This window comes from Culex quinquefasciatus, chromosome 2 (assembly GCF_015732765.1).
Source record: "Culex quinquefasciatus strain JHB chromosome 2, VPISU_Cqui_1.0_pri_paternal, whole genome shotgun sequence".
Taxonomy (NCBI): Eukaryota; Metazoa; Arthropoda; class Insecta; order Diptera; family Culicidae; genus Culex; species Culex quinquefasciatus.
The window spans coordinates 158363835-158383202 of NC_051862.1; the positions used below are offsets into that span (position 1 = coordinate 158363835).

A 19368-nucleotide genomic window follows, 5' to 3' on the forward strand; every position below is an offset into this window, starting at 1 on the left:
TTATCACGAAATTTTATTTTAAAGCCAACATTGCTAACGGCGTCGAGGTCCTTACTCATGCCCAAGGAATATAAAAGCAAAAGAAGATGTTCTAATGATAACAAACGATGAAAAAAGTTGCTTTTATTGATACTTGATCATCCAAATTCAATAAAACATTATTTCCGTAATTTTATTTGAGAAAAACAAACATAACTTCTTTTGAAATCACCAACGTTTATATCACCCTGCTGTCATTGAGGGGGACGCTTTGTTATGATTCGTTTTTCTTCGCCGAATGTACATGGCGCTTTGTTCATGTTGCTTTTTTTCCGTCACGAGGTTCATGTAGTCTTTTGTTTGACAGGTTGACAGGGCTATATAAACAGAGACTGCTGATGGCAGAGATTTTGTTTATGTTACTTTATTTAAAATCATGATTAAACAGACTTTACTGAAGTAACTTTTGCTCAGTTTTGGTGGAGAGGTAGCTTATTAGGAGTACTTTCAGAATATGTAATAACCCAGAAAGTGTAAAAATGTACATGATGCCTTTTGAAATGTTACCGTCGATATGTATACATGAAGGTGGGTCTGCGAGGTCGAATTAAGAAGTTCATTTTACGAGTGAAGGCAAAACAGTTAATGAAAGAAACTTATCGTTATCGTCAATCGAAGTTAGCAATCCAAGCATATTTTTTTTTCAAACTTGATTGATTACTATGTTTGCTGATATCTAGGTGGTTAAAAAAAAACATATCCTGATTTTTCAAAGGGAATGGTGATATTGAAAATAATTAGGAAAATCCATCATTACTTACATGATTATAATATTCCAAAGAAAAAGATAAGGCTCTCACAAAATCACCCCCGCAGTCCGACTTCCCCTCTCTCCCTACAGGAAGAACCGCCTTCTGCTCTCCATCAGGTGCCGCTTGTTGGTGATCATCCACTCGTAGTCGCCGCACTTGCTGTCGAACAGTCCGGTCTGGAGGGAGCGCAACTTCAGCGTGAACCTCGGTCCCAGCTCGCGCAGTTTTACGCGCTTTCCGTTCTTGTCAAACTCGTACAAATGGTGCCGGAAGAAGATGTAATCGCGCTGGTTGTGGAACGTCGCCACCCGCCGTCCCTTGAACTCCGGATCGTAGTGGAACAACGCCCCGAGCATTCGCCCAATGGTTAGACCCAGCCGGGTGGTAAAGTTGGTCAGGATGACTTCCGGCCGGTGGCTGGTGATCATACCGCGGCGCTTCTTCATGTCGTGCAGCGACTTGTAGTTGCTGATCTTGAAGTGGGCCGTTGGTCCATCCGGAAGGTGAATCACCAGCATGCCCTCGGGTTGTTTGTTGTTTTCGTTGATTACGACCAAATCGGTGAATTCCTCGCGGATCGCACTCTGGCAGACCTTCTTCAGGGTGGCCTTGTTTCGCGAGTGGACCATCGAATTGGGCAGAATGCGTTCGAGCTCCGATCCGAATCGGCGCGTCCGGGTGTGTGGCGTAGCGTTGTACGTGATCAACACCTTCGGTTCGTACGACTTGGCGTAATATTCGTTGAACTCGTCGTTCTCCAAATCATTCGCGATTTCCTCGGTGTCCTCCTCGGCCGCGTTGGCCAGCGCCGTTTCATCTTTCTCCCGCAAGCTTTCAATAGTGTGACCGTTAGGCCTCGGTCCGCCCTCCAACTTCCGCGCTTTACGGGCCTTCTTTTCCTCCTTCTTCTTCGATCCTTGCTGGCGTTTGAACTTTTTTGATCGGATTTCCTTGTTCTTGATGAAATTTATCGGATTGATCACCGGATAGCTGACCTCCTCGGCGCCCTCATCGTCATCCTTGAGGCCGCGTTTGCGGCGACGACGCAGTTCCTCCTCGGCACGTTCCGCCGCATCACGAGCGGCTTTCTCGTCCAAATAGTCCTGCAGTCGTTTGCGTTTTTTCGGTTCCTGCTTCGGCGGAGGCGCCGTTTCCATGTCGGAATCGCTGTCGCTGGACATTTTAATGTACTTTTAGGTAACTTGTACCTTATCAACACAAGATTTTTTACAAAAAACACGCGAAATCCTCGAAAACTTGTCTTCAAATCGCACCACGTTGTTTTGTTTTTAACGGTTTGACAGTTCCCTACCTGTGGCCACAGTTGACTGTTGTTGGCGGTAGACTGTGGGCCCCGTTGTTGTTGGCGTTGTAATTTATCGGGTCATTTTTTAGTACTGACCTGATGGGGATCTTCCAAACAATACGCCCCTGAGTCATAAATATGCCTAGAATTTTTTGTTTAATAGTTCCTATTGACAACATTTTCAATTTTTACTTTTTGGTTTCAGTTCGAACCGAGGGGTGAGACACAAGCTCTAATCAACGATAATTAATCGGTTAGTTGATTAAAATTTACAGTTAGTTGATGAGCATTATTGCTAATCAATTAGCGTATCCCTCCTTTTAACTTTTATCTTGGGCTGACGAACAAACGTCAAAGCATCAAACAAAACAAAAAAATCTTCCCGGCTTGCGGGTGTTTTGCAAACGTATGCAACGAAAGTGGCCTACCTGGTTCCGGAACCGATAAAACCACCTCCAGGACAATCGCCGATTGAAGAGCTTTCCCAGCGTAGATGTTTTCCGAACAACCCATATTTTTAGAGAAGCTGGAACCAGTCAGGTTAGGTGCAAGTGGCTACCGAGAGCAGAGGAGGGAAGCCAATGAGAGCATAGGTCATTTCCGTCGTCAGAACCGACTGCCAAAAGAGGCCAAGGAAATTCTTTCTCTGAAGTTTCAACTTGCAACAAATCTTCCAACACTGCCCATAATTGAAAATTCGGCTATTATGCCAAATCAAGTATTCTGAGAAAAACGCATTTGAGTGTTTGTCACCAAATCTCCATCAAGGCAATTTCCCATTAGAATGGCATATTAGCCGTTTGGTTTTTCGCATCGGCAGCCAAATCTAAACACTATTTTAGTGAAATTCAAGTTTCAGAAGATGCGTTGGAACGTCCTCTACCACCTGGTGCTAATATCTCGTTTTTGCCAAAAGTGGATATTAGCCGTTTTTTCAATGGTGGGCAGAACAGTCGAAGCCGTTGCCGCAGTTTAGGGCGGAGAATAGGTTCGCGGTCAAGATCCTACCGGTGCGTAGCCGAATGGAATCGTAACGGCGTCCTTACGGACAGGTCATTCGTGTCGTAATCGGAACAACAAACCACGGCGCAGGTCCCGGAGTTAATCTTAACGTTCACGTTCAACCGGTTTCCCGACTGTCCTGTATCCCAGAACAGCTCGCATCCTGCTGAAGTCTTGCCACAGGGTTCACAGATTTGTGGCATTTGGGATTGAGTAAAATTAAAACTTCATTTAGAAAATTTTTGAGACGCGGGTTCGATTCCCGCCTTATCCACTGAGCTTCTATCGGATGGTGAAGTAAAACGTCGGTCCCGGTTTCTCCTGTCTCGTCAGAGGCGCTGGAGCAGAAATCCCACGTTAGAGGAAGGCCATGCCCCGGGGGGCGTAGCGCCAATAGTTTCGTTTTTTAGAAAATTTTCTAATTTTTATTCGAACCTAAAGTTTATTCATTACGGTCGCTTTCAGATTTTTCAAAATACATTTCTATTTGTCGTCGATTAAATCGTCCTTCTCGGAGTCATACTTGGTGTCGGTGTCCACAATTACGAGCGGTGCTAGCCCTGGACGTCGGGAGAGGAAAACTAATTCGTCTGTTGGATGTTCGCCCGGAGAATGGGCGAGATTTGGGCTGGCCGTTAATGGTAGCGAGGAGGATTTGCCGGGAGTTGAATTTGAGAGTGGCGAGGGAAACGGATCTTGAGGGAGCAACGAAGCGCTGTTTTCCAGGTTCAGAAGATGAAGTTATAGTGGCAAGGTTGTAGGTTTGCTGGTGGAAGTGACCGGGCAGCTGGTTTATAGGTTGCGGAACTGAGCTTCGGAATGTGGGCGTTCCCAGCCATGATGTTAACTGGTTTGGCCGCGGCAGTAGCTTTTTTTAACAGCCTAGGCTCTGATGAATCTAGCTGCTTCTGCTCGGCCAGCTTAAGCAACGTGACAAAATCCGGTGGAGGAGGTCCCTTACGGCCATTTAGCACTTTTCTTTGCGGCTTCCTCTTATGTTTTTGCACCCGTTTTCTCCCGACTTTCTTCACACGGATTGTACCGATCTGGATTGACCAGCTTGCGAATATTTCTGGCCGTTTCCTCTCTTGTGCTATAGTTTCCACTCCGGTCCCGTTTTTCTTTCTGGTTCTTGAAACATTTTCCTCCTTCTCCAGCTCTCGGCGTGCCTCTTCTCCTTTTTAAACTCTTCTTGCATTGCGTTGGGCCACGCTCAGCGGCTTGCCGTAATCCATGCTACGGTGGAGCCCGTAACCTGCCTGCACCGGATGGATCCGCACTCGGGCATAGATTTTACAGATATTTGGGCGAAATAAATGTTTTTTTTCTGATGCAGTTCTGTTTCCTCGGTCTTATGCAAAACACGTTTTCAAACTGTCAAAATGGCTCGTCTCCAGATGTCAAGGTTATTTGATGTGGGATAGGAACGAGATATCAGATCAGCGCTAATCAATTAGCTAATTGACTAAAATCAGCTCTAATTAACTAGTGTAAAAATAGCCGATTAACTGTGTCCTGCCCCTCGTATTCGATTCTGTTGAATTTGGTACAGAAAAGTAGGCTTTTTCATCGTTCAAGAATGACAGGAAAAGTAAGTAGTTTCACGACGGAATTGCAAAAAATCCATTTTAAATCCTTTGCGGTCGTACAAAGGGTCATTGTACATACTCAGAAAAATAAGTTTTATCATTGTGAACAATAATGTAATTTAAGAACCCAATTACCATAACGAAAATTGTGCAATTATTATTGTCAAATTACCGAGGTTTTAGTGTGCTTTAAAATGCCGCTCCGAGCAAAAACGGCCAAGTAAACCGTCCAATCCCACTTTGCCTCTCATCGGGCAACACCAAGCAGCACCGCGCGCCATTTTGCTCTCTGCTCTTTGCGTCATTCGTCGTCAAGCAAGCGGCGTCACTCGTTCATTCCTTCTTTGTTCTCGGTGCAATCCGGACGTTTCTGCGTGCGAGCGCAATCAACTCTTGCTGGCAAGAAGAAACCTCGTGCCCTTCGCGTGTGAATTTCGCCGAAATTAGTGAAAAAATTAGTGTTTGCTCCGATTTTCCTCTTCGAAACAACTTTTGGTAAGTAGATTTGTGTAAAATTGGTTGAATTGTGTTGAAAGTTGTAGAGAAAAATGATTTTTACTGTGCTCTTTTTGTGGTTATGTTAGTGTTAAATTTTGAATTAAAATTTTCTAAATTTTGAGGCGAATAATTTGAAAAATTGTGAGAAAAACTTTGTCTTACTGTTAAATGTGTCGCTTTGCTTAAAATAACTTTAAAATAAATTGATAACGAATTTTAAATAATATGTTTAAGTGGGGCAGATTCCGAGCCCCAATCTACAGTGTTGCCAGAATGCATTGAATACAGTACTCATTCGCTAACTGGGCTGAAGCAAGCTCCACTTATCAAAATCTGCTTGCTCGATAAGTCGCTTTAAATCAGAGCCCCGTAAAAAAAATTGACAGTTCTCGACCTAACGCAACACCCTTCGAAATCGGGTAATCAAAAACATCCTACCAGTTAGCCGATTTAGTCGGGATTCGTCAGGAGTAAGATTTTTAATCGGCCTACGAATAGACCGATTAAATTGGGTTGAGTCAGATTTTATTTTATTCACAGACTAAATCGGTAAAAAATCGGTTTTTGTAACCGATTTCGTCGGCCGATTTCGACAACCGCTTTACCACCAGACGCTTATGTAACCCCGTAAAAAAAATCCAACTTTTCGCATAACTAAGTCGGGTCTAGTCGGGTGGTTTCGGCCGATTCGTTGGCCAACGAATCGGCCGACCGGGCAACAGACTTCTGTGTAATCTTTACATAAGCGTCTGGTGGTTAATCGGTTGTCGAAATTGGCCGACGAAATCGGTTACAAAAACAACCGATTTTTTACCGATTTAGTCTGTGAATAAAATAAAATCTGACTCAACCCAATTTAATCGGTCTATTCGTAGGCCGATTAAAAATCATACTCCAGACGAATCCCGACTAAATCGGCAAACTGGTTGGTTGTTTTTGATTACCCGATTTCGAAGGGTGTTTCGTTAGGTCGAGAACTGTCAAATTTTTACGGGGAAAGATTACACAGAAGTCTGTTGCCCGGTCGGCCGATTCGTTGGCCAACGAATCGGCCGAAACCTCCCGACTAAGTTATACGAAAAGTCGGATTTTTTTTTACGGGGAGGTGCTCAAAAACTGCCAAAAAAATTTAGTTTATTAAACATAAAAAAAAACTAGAAGCTTTCTTCGAATGTGACATTAATTTTTATTTTAAACCTAAAATAGAAAATTTACTACTTGAATGTTTATTTTTGCATTCGCATTTCGCTCTGTTATTGTTTTTTGACTGCTTTTTGGGCTGGGTTTCAACCTAGACACGATTTTTTTATTGAATTTTTATCTACTGAAATTTCAGTAAACAATTAAATTTTTTTTTTAACGTATTTATATATTTATTTCATCAAATCTCCAAACCTAAAAAACAGGTGGTAAGATCTCAAAACTAAATTTAAAAATACAACAAATTTGACAACACATTTCGTCACAAATAAACAATCAATTACAATTTGAAAGAGGATTTCTCGACTTTTTTTTTATTAGGTCCTATAAACATATCTCGAGTTTTTTTTGAAAAGGTCCTATAAACAAAATTTCCAATTTTTGCTTTTTGGGTGTTTTTGAATACCCCTGACTCAAGGCGGTTTCATAAACACCCAAAAAGCAAAAATTGGAAATTTTGTTTATAGGACCTTTTCAAAAAAAACTCGAGATATGAAAAACAATAGGTTATAGCTCGGGTGAGTTTCCAAAAAGCCGTAAGAGCCACCGTGACCTCCGACACTAATATTCGTTTTTCTCGAAATTGCAACAAAATTTCATTTATTTATTTTTTGGGACACTTCAAAGACGTGTAGGTAGATGAACAATTTTAAGCATTTTTGAAATTGGTTTTTCGTAAGTTGTTCGAATACCGAAGCCAAAAAGGCTTTGTTTACCATTGGCTCTTACGTCTTTTTGAAAACTAAGCCGAGATAGGACCTTCTAAAAAAAAAAAGCTCTGGAATTTTCTCTCGGCAGCATCCAAACAATAGCGCTTTATGACGTTTCGCGTACACACACAAGCGCGCCATTTGATTTTGCTGGCCGGACAAAATTTAACCTCAATCTTTTTCGTGTACGTACACGCAATACATGCGCACGTAGATAACTCTATAAGGGCATCTCCAGCGCTGGGTGCAAACATCGAAGCAAAGCAAATTTGCACCCGACGTCAACCCCACCGCGGTACCTGTCGCGGTAGCAAATTTGCTCTCAGTTCTTCAGGATTTCACTTTGCTACCCGCTATTCTGGCTGGTTTGCTCCGGAGGCAAATGGAATGATGCACGGAAAATCAAATCATGCACGGAAAAAAAAAATTTCAATTGTTTTTTTTTTGTGCAAAAAAAACAAATTAAAAAATTAAAAAAAATAAAAAAAATTAAAAAATTAAAAAAAAATTAAAAAAAAATTAAAAAAAATTAAAAAAAATAAAAAAAATTAAAAAAAATAAAAAAAATAAAAAAAAATAAAAAAATTTCAAAAAATTAAAAAAATTAAAAAATTAAAAAAATTAAAAATTAAAAAAATTAAAAAAATTTAAAAAATTAAAAAAAATTTAAAAAAATTTAAAAATTAAAAAAAAATAAAAATTAAAAAATTTAAAAAAATTTAAAAATTTAAAAAATTTAAAAAATTTAAAAAATTTAAAAAAATTAAAAAATTAAAAAATTTAAAAAATTTAAAAAACTTACAAAATTTGAAAAATTTAAAAGATTAAGAAAAATTAAAAAATTTAAAAAATTTAAAAAATTTAAAAAATTAAAAAAATTAAAAAAATTAAAAAAATTAAAAAAATTAAAAAATTTAAAAAATTTAAAAAATTTAAAAAATTTAAAAAATTTAAAAAATTTAAAAAATTTAAAAAATTTAAAAAATTTTAAAAATTTTAAAAATTTAAAAATTTAAAAAATTTAAAATTTAAAAAATTTAAAAAATTTAAAAATTTAAAAATTTAAAAATTTAAAATTTAAAAAATTTAAAAATTTAAAATTTAAAAATTTAAAAATTTTAAAATTTAAAAATTTAAAAAATTTAAAAATTTAAAAATTTAAAAAATTTAAAATTTAAAATTTAAAAATTTAAAATTTAAAATTTAAAAAATTTAAAAATTTAAAAATTTAAAAATTTAAAAATTTAAAATTTAAAAATTTAAAATTTAAAAATTTAAAAATTTAAAAATTTAAAAATTTAAAAATTTAAAAATTTAAAAATTTAAAAATTTAAAATTTAAAATTTAAAAATTTAAAATTTAAAAAATTTAAAATTTAAAAATTTTAAAATTTAAAATTTAAAAAATTTAAAAATTTAAAAATTTAAAATTTAAAAATTTAAAATTTAAAAATTTAAAATTTAAAATTTAAAATTTTAAAAATTTAAAAATTTAAAATTTAAAAATTTAAAATTTAAAAATTTAAAAATTTAAAAAATTTAAAAAATTTAAAAAATTTAAAAAATTTAAAAAATTTAAAAATTTAAAAAATTTAAAATTTTTTAAAAATCTAAAAAATTTAAAAAATTTAAAAAATTTAAAAAATTAAAAAATTTAAAAAATTAAAAAAAAATCTTTTTTTGTATTTATTTAGGACCTTTTAACTATGAGTCTTTCGGGTCCTGTTTATGAATCTTTACACTTTTCCATACATGTCAGTAGCCTTTAAAAATTTCAACACATTTTTCGCCATATCTCGATCATCAGCCAAGGCTTCCCTGACGTTGGATGGTACTCAGCTCGGCGTCTCTGCTCTTCAAACTCAGGGCATTCCGCTAAGATGTGTTTCACCGTCAGCGCCAAATTGCACCTTGTGCAACGCGGCGCACTGTCCTTCTCCAGCAGATACTGATGGGTTAGCAAGGTGTGTCCTATCCTGAGTCTTGTCAGAATGACGTCTTCCTTCCTCGATCCAACAAATACATCCCGATAAGGTAGTACAGTCATCCCACATATTCGGAACGGTTTACAGATCGGCCAATGTTCAACAAATCATAGAAAATCGTTAATTGAACATAATGATTTGCTTTTAACTTCATGTGAAAGCTTTTCTTGAGATCTTTCGATTGATGTATAGACCGGCTGTACATTTTTACGTTTTATATCAAGTTTTTAAAGAAAAACATTGACCCTTGAAATCCACAAATTCGGAACACTTTTTTCTTACGATGTAAACAAACTTTTTTTTCTCTCCAGGAGTACATATTTTTTACAAAATACTAACTTTACAATCTGAAACCAATAAAACACATGCTTAGTAATGTTTTATGAATGGTCTGATAACTTTTTTGTGAAAATATCAGTTAAATTCAGGTGTTCCACAATTGTGGGAGGCACAATAACATCCCACAATCATGGAACAGGCAATTTGGAGGCAGTATTTGCTGCTCTGGATAAAATAATCTTGAAATGCAGTTTTTTGTTGAAAAAGTACTACTTTTACTAGTGGAATAGCAAGATAATGTACAAATAAAGGTCCTAAAAATAGCAGGGTCGACAGAAAAGTTGCATTTGGCATCCTATTGACAAATTACCACCAAAGTGTTCCGAATTTGTGGGTGTTCCGAATATGTGGGATGACTGTACCGAGTTCTTCACCTCTCGTAGTTTGTTGCCCACCTTTCCGCTCCATTCCGCATTCCAGCGCCAAACAGCCCTCTTCTTGATCACCGTCCTGAACTCCTTGAAGTCTACGCTTCTGTCCCAGATGTTTCTGTCGTCCAATGACTGCTTCGCTTCGTCATCTGCCTTCTCATTGCCTGCTATTCCTACATGACTTTTCATCCACATGTAGTTAAAAAATTTAAAAAATTTTTAAAAATTTAAAAAAAATTAAAAAAAAATAAAAAATTCAAAAAAATCTAAAGAAAAAAAAATTAAAAAATTTTAAAAAAAATTATAAAATTTTAAATTTGTAAGTTTTTTGAAAAACGTATTTTTTTGCCGCCTGGTTTTTCGAACCGGGGGCGACATAAACTTTGAAAAATATGTGCAACAGCCTAAAATAATTGAAAAAAATATTATTATTTTTAAATTAAAATTTTGTAAAAGTAAAAAAAAGAAATTTTGGAATTTTTTATTTTTAAATTTTTGAATTTTTAAATTTTTAAATTTTTGAATTTTAAAATTTTTAAATTTTTAAATTTTTGAATTTTTGAATTTTTAAATTTTTGAATTTTTGAATTTTTGAATTTTTGAATTTTTGAATTTTTGAATTTTGAATTTTGAATTTTGAATTTTAAATTTTGAATTTTTAAATTTTTGAATTTTGAATTCTTGAATTTTGAATTTTGAATTTTGAATTTTTGAATTTTGAATTTTTGAATTTTTGAATTTTTGAATTTTTGAATTTTTGAATTTTTGAATTTTTGAATTTTTGAATTTTTGAATTTTTGAATTTTTGAATTTTTGAATTTTTGAATTTTTGAATTTTTGAATTTTTGAATTTTTGAATTTTTGAATTTTTGAATTTTTAAATTTTTGAATTTTTGAATTTTTAAATTTTTGAATTTTTGAATTTTTGGATTTTTGAATTTTTGAATTTTTGAATTTTTGAATTTTTGAATTTTTGAATTATTGAACTTTTAATTTTTTGAAAATTTGAATTTTTGAATTTTTGAATCACCCACAAGAGCAGACATAGAAAATCTCCGAAACACGCATTCAAAACTTTGCCCCCGGCTTGCCGGTACTTGTCGGGTATCAGAAAATGAGTACCCGACAGGTACCGACACATATTTTTCTTCTACAGATGAACTTGAGATCAAATTTGATACCTGCTTTGCTACGCGCGGTGGGAGACTCGGGGGCAAACTCGAGAGCAAATTAGGTGGGAATCAAATCGGGTAGCAAATGGTTTAACTTTCGACATTTTCGAAAAATGAAATTCTTTGACATTTTCAATAGGATTTAAAATTTTAATGAACTTTTAGCATTTCTAGGCATGAATCAACACATAATTATTGATTTTGAAAGTAAACGAGAGCAAAAAATGATAAAAACCCATATTTGCCCCCCGCAGTGGGCTTGTTTCGGTGGCAAATTTGCTACCCTAGCGGTGGGGATGACGGAGTTTTTTCAAGGTGGCAAATTTGATCTCGGTATTCATGAGCCGGGTGCAAATTTGATTTGCACCCCAGCGCTGGAGATGCACTAAGTAATTTCATTAGTGACATGTCAGGTTGACAGAATTGGGTACTAAAGCCCTATATAAATTTTTATGTACAACGGTAAAAAACACGATTAAAAACCATTTCTGATCACTTTTTTTTCATTTTAACGCAAAATTTTTTTTTGTCAAGACAACATTTTTTCGATGGATCAACTATGGTCCCCTTGGAAAGAGCTGTCAAGTAGGAGCTTTTCTGTCAAGAAGGACCGCGGGGTTAATTTTTCAAAATTGATTCAAAAATCCATTTTTAACTCTTTGTGGTCGTGCAATAAGTCATTGTACTCAGAAAAATAAGCTTTATCGCTGTAAACAATAATATCAGCAATCTAAGCTTCATTTTAGGACCCAATTGCAGTTACTGATTTTTCAGCAATGTTTTTGTTCATTGCCGAATTTCAGCAAAAGTGATGTTTACTGAATCGCAGGTATTAGATTATGAAATAAACACACAAATTCGCACTTTTTGACAGTTTGCCTGCTTTGTTTGCAGAAACGTCACCCTGCATGCGTTTTGAGTTGTTAGCGAGTTTAGCAGCAAACTGAAGAAAACGAAAAAGTGTTGGTTTTTCGCTTGGCATAGCCTAATACCTGCTTGAGCGTTGGAATTTGAATCAATAAAAAAGAATCTGATCATCTACAATGTTTGGAAATTTTTAAACTCTATGGTAAGTTGACGTTTCCTTATCAATGGTAAACAAACAACTGCATAGCTCAGCAAGTTTTCTAATTGTCTATCTACAATCACTTAAGGATGCATTAGACTACGACAAACAAACAAACAAACTTTTTGACAGTTTGTAAACTAACAAACTCGCACTTTTTTGTGTTTGACAGTTTGCCAAACTCGCAAACAAAACCACATGTATGCAGGCTGACGTTTCTGCACATAAATGCAGGCAAAACAAAAAACAGCGGGTAACCTGCCAAAAAGTTTGTTTGTTTACGAGTTTTATTTGTTTTTCGTAGTCTAATGTTTGTGATTTGTTTGCGATTTTGGCACACTGTCAAATACAAAAAAGTGCGAGTTTGTTAGTTTGTTTGCCATAGTCTAATACCACCTTTAGCTTAGGATAGTAAAGTAAAGTAAAAAGATAAGTTGCTTCGAAAAAGTACGTAACACACGCCTGTTATCCATTGTAGAAAAGCAGATTCACTTGGTATGAACAGTCCATGCTTAAACTTAAGGAGCCATTACATTACAAGCAAACTTGTTTGCGGAAAACTCGCAAACAAGGCAAAATGTATGCAGGCTGACGTTTGTACAAACAAATCCAGGCAAACAAACAAAAAGTGCGAGTTTGTTTGTTTGCCGTAGTGTAATAGCTCCTTCAGCCTACTTCGACGAATCATCTCTGCGGTAAACTTTACGCAGTAGGTCTGTCCGCTCAACATTTGTGATGAGTCAATGCATTCTTAAGCAATGGAGCACTATAATTAAAATGTTATTACACGACAAGAAGAACGCTAGGCGTTATCAAACTTGAGACTTTTTACAGGATCCCTTCGAAAGATTGGCTGCGCTAGGCTTTGATTGATTAGATTAGTTTAGGAAGCTTCACGTTTTCTAATTCGCGATTCTGGAGTAAACATTTTAAATAGCACATCCCGAGGTAGGAGCAAAATAAAGTTTGGGTTTGATTAGATTAGATCAGTGTGATATCTACATAGTTACAAGAATCAAACCCAAATTTAGAACATGAAATCTGTCTTCTACCACAGGCCACTTCTAGAACAGAGCCCGTAATTCCCGAACGTTCCCTCTCCCAGCGTGGGCCAAAATGTCAAACTCCAAAGTTGTTTACAAACGCGAACCCGGCTTTTTCTTCTGCCCTCTTCCCGCACCATTTCCCCGAAGGGAAATAGTCGAGCACCAAATTCCGTGCAGAAAGTAATTCGATACCTTCGCTGCACACAAGTCCCTTTTTAAATTTGCTGTGTCGTGCAGTTTTCGGCCCGAATGTGGCGCCGATGAAGAGTAGTCTGTGGCGCGAGCGAGCCTTCGATTTGGTAAGTGCACACGGGAAATGCTGGGACTGCGAGGCGGGGGTGGTTTTGGGTGGTGCACGCAGCTGTGAACCGCGAACGAGCCGGCAGATAAACGGGGGGCACCCCCCCCCCCTGGAGAAAAGGGAGATGCGAAAAGTGGAAAAAATAGCGGCAAATTAGTCGAAGAAACGGTTGGCCGGTGGTGTGACTGCTGCTGCGGACCACATCTCTCGCGCTTGTTGTCACTCATCCGCAAACAATTAATACGGTTGAAGGCTGGCCGGCCGAGGCTTTTTTGCCGGAGAAGGCCTCGCGTTTCAAAGTAATACAATTATGATAACCGAATGCTGTGCGGCTTTCTTTTCGCTCGTGCTCGTGCCTTATTAACTTTTAGTGATACTTTGATTTTTTTTCCTTTCTTCGCGTTTAGCCCACAAATCCCCGCCCCGAATGCTTTCCGACTCATCTCCGCTTATTTTTCTCTTTTGTCGTTTCTTTTCAGTAAGTCAACGCCAACATGAGCGAGTGGGAGGACAATGTAAGTAGATTTGGAGTTGAGTATAAGTCCCTTTCGTTTGTTCTTATCGAATGTTCTCTCTTGTCGCCCCATCAGGATGACGCCGGAAAGTCGTTCGGCCAGGCCAGCTACGGCGACGGCGGCGGAGACGATGGCCAGGAGAATGGCTACGGAGAACGGCGCGGGGGAGGATTCCGTGGTATGTGGTGGTTGACTGCGAGGAAGGAGTTTGGCCGGATCTAATCGGACTACTCGTTCACAGGTCGTGGAGGTCGCGGACGAGGTGGTGGCCGAGGACGTGGCGGCGGTGGTTTTGGAGGTGGTCGAAGCTACGGTGAGAATGGTGACGACAACAACGGATATGGCGGAAGCGGAAACGGTTACGGTGGAGGTGGCAATGGATATGGGGACAACGATCAGGATGGTGGGGAGAACGGCTACGAGAACGGAGATCGTGGAGGTTTCCGAGGCCGAGGTCGTGGAGGCAGGGGAGGACGAGGAGGCCGTGGGGGAGGCGGAGGTCGTGACTTTGGAGGTAACTACAGAAACTTTCGTTGCTTATTGAATGTCAATTTAACATGAAACACTCATCCTACAGGAGGTGATAACGGTGATGAGGGTGGTTTCGGACGAGGAGGAGGCGGCGGTGGCTTCCGGCCTCGTCAAGACGACAACAACAACGAAGACGGTGAGGTCAAGATCGATAAGCCCAGGGAGTTGTACATTCCCCCTCCGCCGACCGAAGACGATGATGAAATCTTCGGCACCGGCATCAGCTCCGGCATCAACTTTGACAAGTTCGACGACATCAAGGTCAACGTGACCGGAGAGAACCCGCCCGGGCCGATCACCTCGTTCAACGAGTCGGGACTGCGCGACTACCTGCTGACCAACGTGCGCAAGTCGGGCTACCTGAAACCGACGCCCATCCAGAAGTACGCCATTCCGATCATCATGGACAAGCGAGACCTGATGGCATGCGCCCAGACCGGTTCTGGCAAGACGGCCGCCTTCCTGCTGCCGATCATCAACACGTTGCTCAACGACAACGACGACATGACGCCCGGCAACCCGTTCGTTGTGGTTGTCGCGCCCACGCGAGAACTGGCACTTCAGGTAACTCCAACCAATTCGCGTGTCCACCTCACCAACTAACCCTCCCGCCTTTTTCCTCCCCAGATCTCGGAAGAAGCCCGCAAGTTTGCCCGCGGAACCATCCTGAAGGTGGTGGTCGCGTACGGTGGAACGGCCACCCGTCACCAGATCGACAACGTCAACAACGGGTGCCACATCCTCGTCGCCACGCCCGGCCGCTTGCTGGATTTCGTTGACCGGCAGGCCGTCACGTTCGATCGGGTCAAGTTTGTCGTGCTGGACGAAGCCGACCGGATGCTGGACATGGGCTTCATGCCCGCGGTCGAGAAGATGATGAACCACGAGACGATGAAGTCCAAGGAGGAACGCCAGACGCTCATGTTTTCGGCGACCTTCCCCGGCCAGATCCAGGAACTGGCCGGCCAATTCCTCAACAACTACATCTTCGTCGCGGTCGGTATCGTGGGCGGAGCCAGCTCGGACGTCGAGCAGAACATCTACGAGGTGACCAAATTCCAGAAGCGCAAGAAGCTCGAAGAGATCCTCGAGTCGAACGACCCCAAGGGAACGCTGGTGTTTGTGGAAACCAAGCGCAACGCCGACTATCTGGCATCGCTCCTTTCGGAGACTAAGTTCCCGACCACCTCCATCCACGGTGACCGCCTGCAGCGAGAACGCGAGGAAGCCCTGCGGGACTTTAAATCGGGAAAGATGTACATTCTGATCGCCACGTCGGTGGCCGCCCGTGGACTGGACATTCGCAACGTGGCCCATGTCATCAACTACGATCTGCCCAAGGGCATCGACGACTACGTGCACCGCATCGGCCGTACGGGACGTGTCGGCAACAAGGGCCGAGCGACGAGCTTTTTCGACATGGAGAACGACTCGGCGATCGCTGGGGATCTGGTGAAGATCCTGACCCAAGCTGGCCAGCAGGTGCCCGACTTCCTGCAGGGAATGTCCGGCGGCGGCGGCTCGTACGGAGGACCGAGTCAGTTCGGAGCGCGAGATATTCGTGGTGGCCGCGACGCCGAGGGTTCCCGCATGGACGCACAGCCGTCCGCGCTCGAGCCCGATGAAGAATGGAACTAAGCGGGGCTTGCGACCAGGTTGTAGGCTATGGAATAGTCTATCATTGAGTTATTATTTCTCTTATTATCAGTAAGTTTCCTTTTTAGATAAACTACGATCTTGTGAAGAACGTAACAGAATATTTGGTTTTGAAAAGTACTTGACTTTCAAACGCTTAAATTGTTGAAAACAATTTAATTTCATTTATGACAATAAAAAACCTGAAATCTCGAGTTTTTTTTTAAAAGGTCCTATAAACAAAATTTTCATTTGTTGCTTTTTGGGTGTTTTTGAATACCCCTGACTCAAAGCGGTTTTAAAAACACCCAAAAAGCAAAAATTTTAAATTTTGTTTATAGGACCTTTTTAAAAAAAAAACTCAAGAAATAATCAAAACAGTAATGATGCATTTTGAATGAAAATCGAGAAAAAGCTATCGTATGGTCCGTAAATGTCCTCCCGGGAGAACCTTCCCCCGGGGCGCTGGCCACTCTGGGTGTTGGCCAATTTCCTACCAATTTGGTCCCGTCTAGGTTTCTGTTCCGGTACGTTCCCCACAATGTTTCAGAAATTTGCGCAAAGCTCTCGAACTCATTTTTTTAATGAAATTAAACTAGTTGCAACTGCCAACCCGCTTATGTGCAACTGTCATCTCTGCTTGGGACGTAAGATTCAAGCAAGGCTGTATATCAGAGGTATTAGAAATAGAAAGCCATGGATCACGAGTACCTTAGGTAGAAAAGCAATGAGATTCAAATACATACCAAGAATGTCACGCCGAGGGCATGTGCGATGGTAACGCGCGACAACTTCAAAATTTCTGGATTGACACTCGTCTTTCTCTTCTTCCTCTTTCTGCTCGTCTTCCGAGGGCACCCGGAAGTGGTACGGCCTCAGCAGTGACGGTGTTGGTCGTTGCTTAAGCGGCGTGCGTTTCTGGCGCGGGTAAGACAGCGAATCGACCGATGACGATGATTCCGACGAGAAAAGGGTAGGGGATAAAGCACCACCGTTCTCAAGCTCTTCCATAGCGGTATCGGCGGCGTCGCTCCCGGGTCCAGACTGGTCCGTGTCGATTCCGGGTGGTGTTTCCGCAACGTACACGGTGTCGCCTTCCAACAGCTCCCGCGATGGCGCGTGTTCCTTCATTGTTGTCCTGCTCGAAGTTGACTTTGCGCGACTGTTACGGAAATGATATAACCCAATGAATAAAATAATGGTAAAAAATAAACCAACAATAGAACAATTAGATTATAAAAATAATTATTGGTAAAATTAAAGCAATTCTTACGTCAAAAATTAAAAAAAATAGCAATTAAGAAAAATAACGACAATAATTTACACGCTACGCAAACCCACATCCATCCCAATGGTGAATCTCGCAATAGTAGAGAATAAGAAACAGTAAATGAAATACTTTAAGATAATCAACGATAATTAATATGTCGTAATGAACATACTTAAAAAAAACTAAAAAGTAATAATAAACTGATGCAAATGCAATCAGCATGTGTAAAAAAATCAAAGTATTCGCTCTACAGCATTGCCTTGGCGTTCTCGATTGCGAGATTGGGACCATCCATAAACCACGTGGACACTTTTTTGGGAATCTCGTGGTTTATGGATGGTCCCCCCCCCCCTTCGTGGACAATTGTTCATACAAAAAAAAACTTTTTGTATGGAGCGTGGACAATCGCCATACCCCCTTCCCCCTAAAGTGTCCACGTGGTTTATGGATGGTCCCATTCCTACTCGAAACTAGGTGTTCGAAGGCTTGAGAGCAATTCTCTGAGATTTCGGTAATTCGTTTTTTTTGTATTTTTTAATCCAGCTGAAACTTATTTGGTGCCTTCGGTATGCCCAAAGAAGCCATTTTGCATCAATAGTTCGTTCATATAATTTTCCATACAAATTTGGCAACTGTCCATACAAAAATGATATGTGAAAAATTCAAAAATCTGTATCTTTTGAAGGAATTTTTTGATCGATTTGGTGTCTTCGGCAAAGTTGTAGGTATGGATATGGACTACACTGAAAAAAAATGATACACGGTAAAAAAAATTGGTGATTTTTAATTTAACTTTTTGTCACTAAAACTTGATTTGCAAAAAAAAACTATTTTTATTATTTTTTTTTATATGTTTTAGAGGACATCAAATGCCAACTTTTCAGAAATTTCCAGAATGGGCAAAAAATCTTTGACCGAGTTATGATTTTTTGAATCCATACATATTTTTTCAAAAAATCGTAATATTGGTAACAAAAATTTTTCAACTTCATTTTTCGTTGTAAAATCGAATTTGCAATCAAAAAGTACTTCAGTGATTTTTTGATAAAGTGCACCGTTTTCAAGTTATAACCACTTTTAGGGAACTTTTTTGAAAAAAAAGTAGTTTTTCATTTTTTTAAATTAATGCCCATGTTTGCCCAATCCTGAAAAAAATATTTTTGAAAAGCTCAGAAAATTCTCTATATTTTGTTTTATTTAACTTTTTTGATAAGACCCTTAGTTGCTGTGATATTGCCATGCAAAGGTTAAATAACCCACCATATTCTAATGTCGATATCTCAACAATTAGGTCCGATTTACAATGTTAAAACATGGAACATTCGTGAAATTTTCCGATCTTTTCGAAAAAAATATTTTCAAAAATTTAAAATCAAGACCAACATTTCAAACGGACCAAACATTAAATATTACGCCCATTTGAAATGTTAGTCTTGATTTTAAATTTTTGAAAATATTTTTTTCGAAAAGATCGGAAAAGATGCCAAATTTGTATGGAAAATTATATGAACGAACTAATGATGCAAAATGGCTTCTTTGGGCATACCGAAGGCACCAAAAATGTTTCAGCTGGATTAAAAAATACAAAAATTAAAATTAAAGAAAAAAGACCGATTCCGTAGAGAACTGCTCTTGATTGTTGAGGCAATTGCAAACCTTTTTTTACACCTTGGCTTCCATCCATCCCGGGATTCGAACTGACGACCTTTGAATTGGTAGTCCAACTGCCTACCAGCGACTCCACCGAGGCAGGACCCAGGGAGACGACTCCTACACCTGGAAAAAAATGTATAAATTTCAGTACGGATTTAGGCAGGGATCAAGCACACAAACAGCGATAGGTACTTGAATTGGTTGATGATATTATTAAAGAAGTTGACTCTAAAAAATCTGTTGGCTTATTATTTTTGGATCTCAAGAAAGCGTTCGATACGTTAAATCACAACATTTTTTTATTTTTTTTAAAAACTTGAAATGTATGGCATCCGAGGCCTTGCTAACGATATAATTAAAAGCTATTTGTCAAATCGTAAGCAATTTGT

The 19368-nt window shown here is 39.0% G+C and overlaps 2 protein-coding genes across 3 annotated transcripts; one reads left to right on the top strand and one right to left on the bottom strand.

Annotated features, from left to right (window-relative positions):
• Positions 1–792: 792 nt before the first annotated feature.
• On the bottom strand, positions 793–2085 carry LOC6041499 (probable ribosome production factor 1). The gene has a single exon (XM_001850698.2). It carries the CDS (start codon positions 1970–1972, stop codon positions 875–877), a length of 1098 nt encoding a protein of 365 aa, XP_001850750.1. The 5' UTR covers positions 1973–2085; the 3' UTR covers positions 793–874.
• A 2917-nt stretch (positions 2086–5002) lies between these two features.
• Positions 5003–16266, top strand: LOC6041500 (ATP-dependent RNA helicase vasa). 2 transcript variants are annotated; one of them, XM_038255217.1, is made up of 6 exons: positions 5003–5183; positions 13855–13890; positions 13966–14068; positions 14132–14404; positions 14468–14985; positions 15049–16266. In XM_038255217.1, exons 2-6 carry the CDS (start codon positions 13870–13872, stop codon positions 16057–16059), a joined length of 1926 nt encoding a protein of 641 aa, XP_038111145.1. In that variant the 5' UTR covers positions 5003–5183; positions 13855–13869; the 3' UTR covers positions 16060–16266. The 2 variants fall into 2 exon arrangements, with proteins under 2 accessions (XP_038111145.1, XP_038111146.1); XM_038255218.1 differs by lacking the exon at positions 5003–5183 and adding an exon at positions 13257–13373.
• Positions 16267–19368: the final 3102 nt, after the last annotated feature.